This window comes from Chiloscyllium plagiosum, unplaced genomic scaffold (genome assembly GCF_004010195.1).
Source record: "Chiloscyllium plagiosum isolate BGI_BamShark_2017 unplaced genomic scaffold, ASM401019v2 scaf_7621, whole genome shotgun sequence".
NCBI classification, from domain to species: Eukaryota; Metazoa; Chordata; class Chondrichthyes; order Orectolobiformes; family Hemiscylliidae; genus Chiloscyllium; species Chiloscyllium plagiosum.
The window spans coordinates 15,520-17,056 of NW_025211771.1; the positions used below are offsets into that span (position 1 = coordinate 15,520).

The 1,537-nt window shown below is 42.1% G+C and overlaps 1 protein-coding gene across 1 annotated transcript in view; it reads right to left on the reverse strand.

Moving 5' to 3' along the window:
* LOC122547118 (solute carrier organic anion transporter family member 2A1-like) overlaps positions 1 to 640 on the reverse strand; it is a 13,317-nt gene extending 12,677 nt beyond the window's left edge. The window contains exon 1 of the mRNA XM_043685692.1: positions 477 to 640. Coding sequence (XP_043541627.1) covers positions 477 to 550 — 74 coding nt within the window. The 5' untranslated portion in view covers positions 551 to 640. The remainder of the gene's footprint in view (positions 1 to 476) is intronic.
* Between the last annotated feature and the right edge of the window lie 897 nt (positions 641 to 1,537).

Sequence of the window (1,537 nt, forward strand, 5' to 3'; positions counted from 1 at the left end):
GCTTCTGTGATGTTTCCTCCGGCATTTATAGTGGTTTGTCTCTGCCGCTTCCGGTTGTCAGTTCCAGCTGTCCGTTGCAGTGGTCAGTATATTGGGTCCAGATCGATGTGCTTATTGATTGGATCTGAAGTCACTACTATTATAGGACAAGCCAAACAGAGAACAGCCAGGGAATTCCTAGAGGCATGGCACTCATCCACAGATTCATTCAATAAGCACATCGACCTGGACCCAATATACCAGCCACTGCAGCGGACAGCTGGAACTGACAACCGGAAGCGGCAGAGACAAACCACTATAAATGCCGGAGGAAACATCACAGAAGCGCTTCACAGGAGTCTCCCAAGCACTGAGGATGTCACCTAGACAGGGGATGAAACGTCTGCAACACAAATTCCCATCTCGGTGAACAGAACCACAACAATGAGCACCCGAGCTACAAATCTTCTCACAAACTTTGAATTCCAAGTACTTACCGGAGCACTGTCATGTAGAGAGGATTGTGGGTAAGTGAGGCTATGAATCCAACAAAAGCAATGCTAACAACCATTGAAAAAAGCAAATGGGTACAGCTGACTTTGCAATGTCCAGGACGAGCATAGTCCTCATTGTTGGAAGTCTGAATGCAGCTACAATTCAAGTGAGTCTAGATCAAAAGGAAGAATAGTACTGGTGTGAGTGGATCTCCAATATACACTTGTACATAAAGACGAAGTAACTTTTACACTGCCCCTACACATTTTTAGGACTCACTTGTTAAATAACAAATGGGCAGTTTGGTGCCTCAGTTTGGTGCCTCTTGGTGCCTCACAGCACCAAGAACCCGGTTTAATTAAACCCCCGGATTGGATTACATCCCCAGGCGACTGTCTATGTGGCGTTTTCACATTCTCATCATGAGTTTCCTGCCACAGTCCAAAGATGTACATGTTAAGTGGAATGGCCATGCTAAATTCACCATAGTGTCCAGGGATGTGCAGGGTTACAGGGGTGGAGGTATCCGGGTAGATGATCTTTGGAGGGTCAGTATGGACTTGCTTAGTCAATCTGTCTACTTCTACACTGAAGGGATTTTATGAATCTTCATTCGCCAAAGTACTAGTCAGGAATTCCTGAATATTTATTGGACTGTATTGGTACAGGTTTATTTTGTTTTAATAATGCTAGGACTGAACACATTTATAACTAAAGTACGAGTGTACAGACATGATGAGTTATGTGATGTTTTATAGGTGTTTTAGTCTGTGATTCTTTGCTATATGTTAATTGCATAACATTTAACAACTGTTGAATCATGCTATAACAGAAATTATTGACTGAAGTTCCAGGAATATAATGTAATTCAAATAGGCGGCATTACAACATTATCAAAATTCCTTGTATCTTTATGATAAAAATGTTATTGTGGTTTCATTTTACCTGATGATTGGTGTCAAATAGTTCAGTTGATTAATTGAGGTTGATCAGGTAAAAGGTGAAAGTAGAGTCTAGATTAGAGAGGTGCTGGAAAAGCACAGCAGTTCAGGCAGCATCCGGG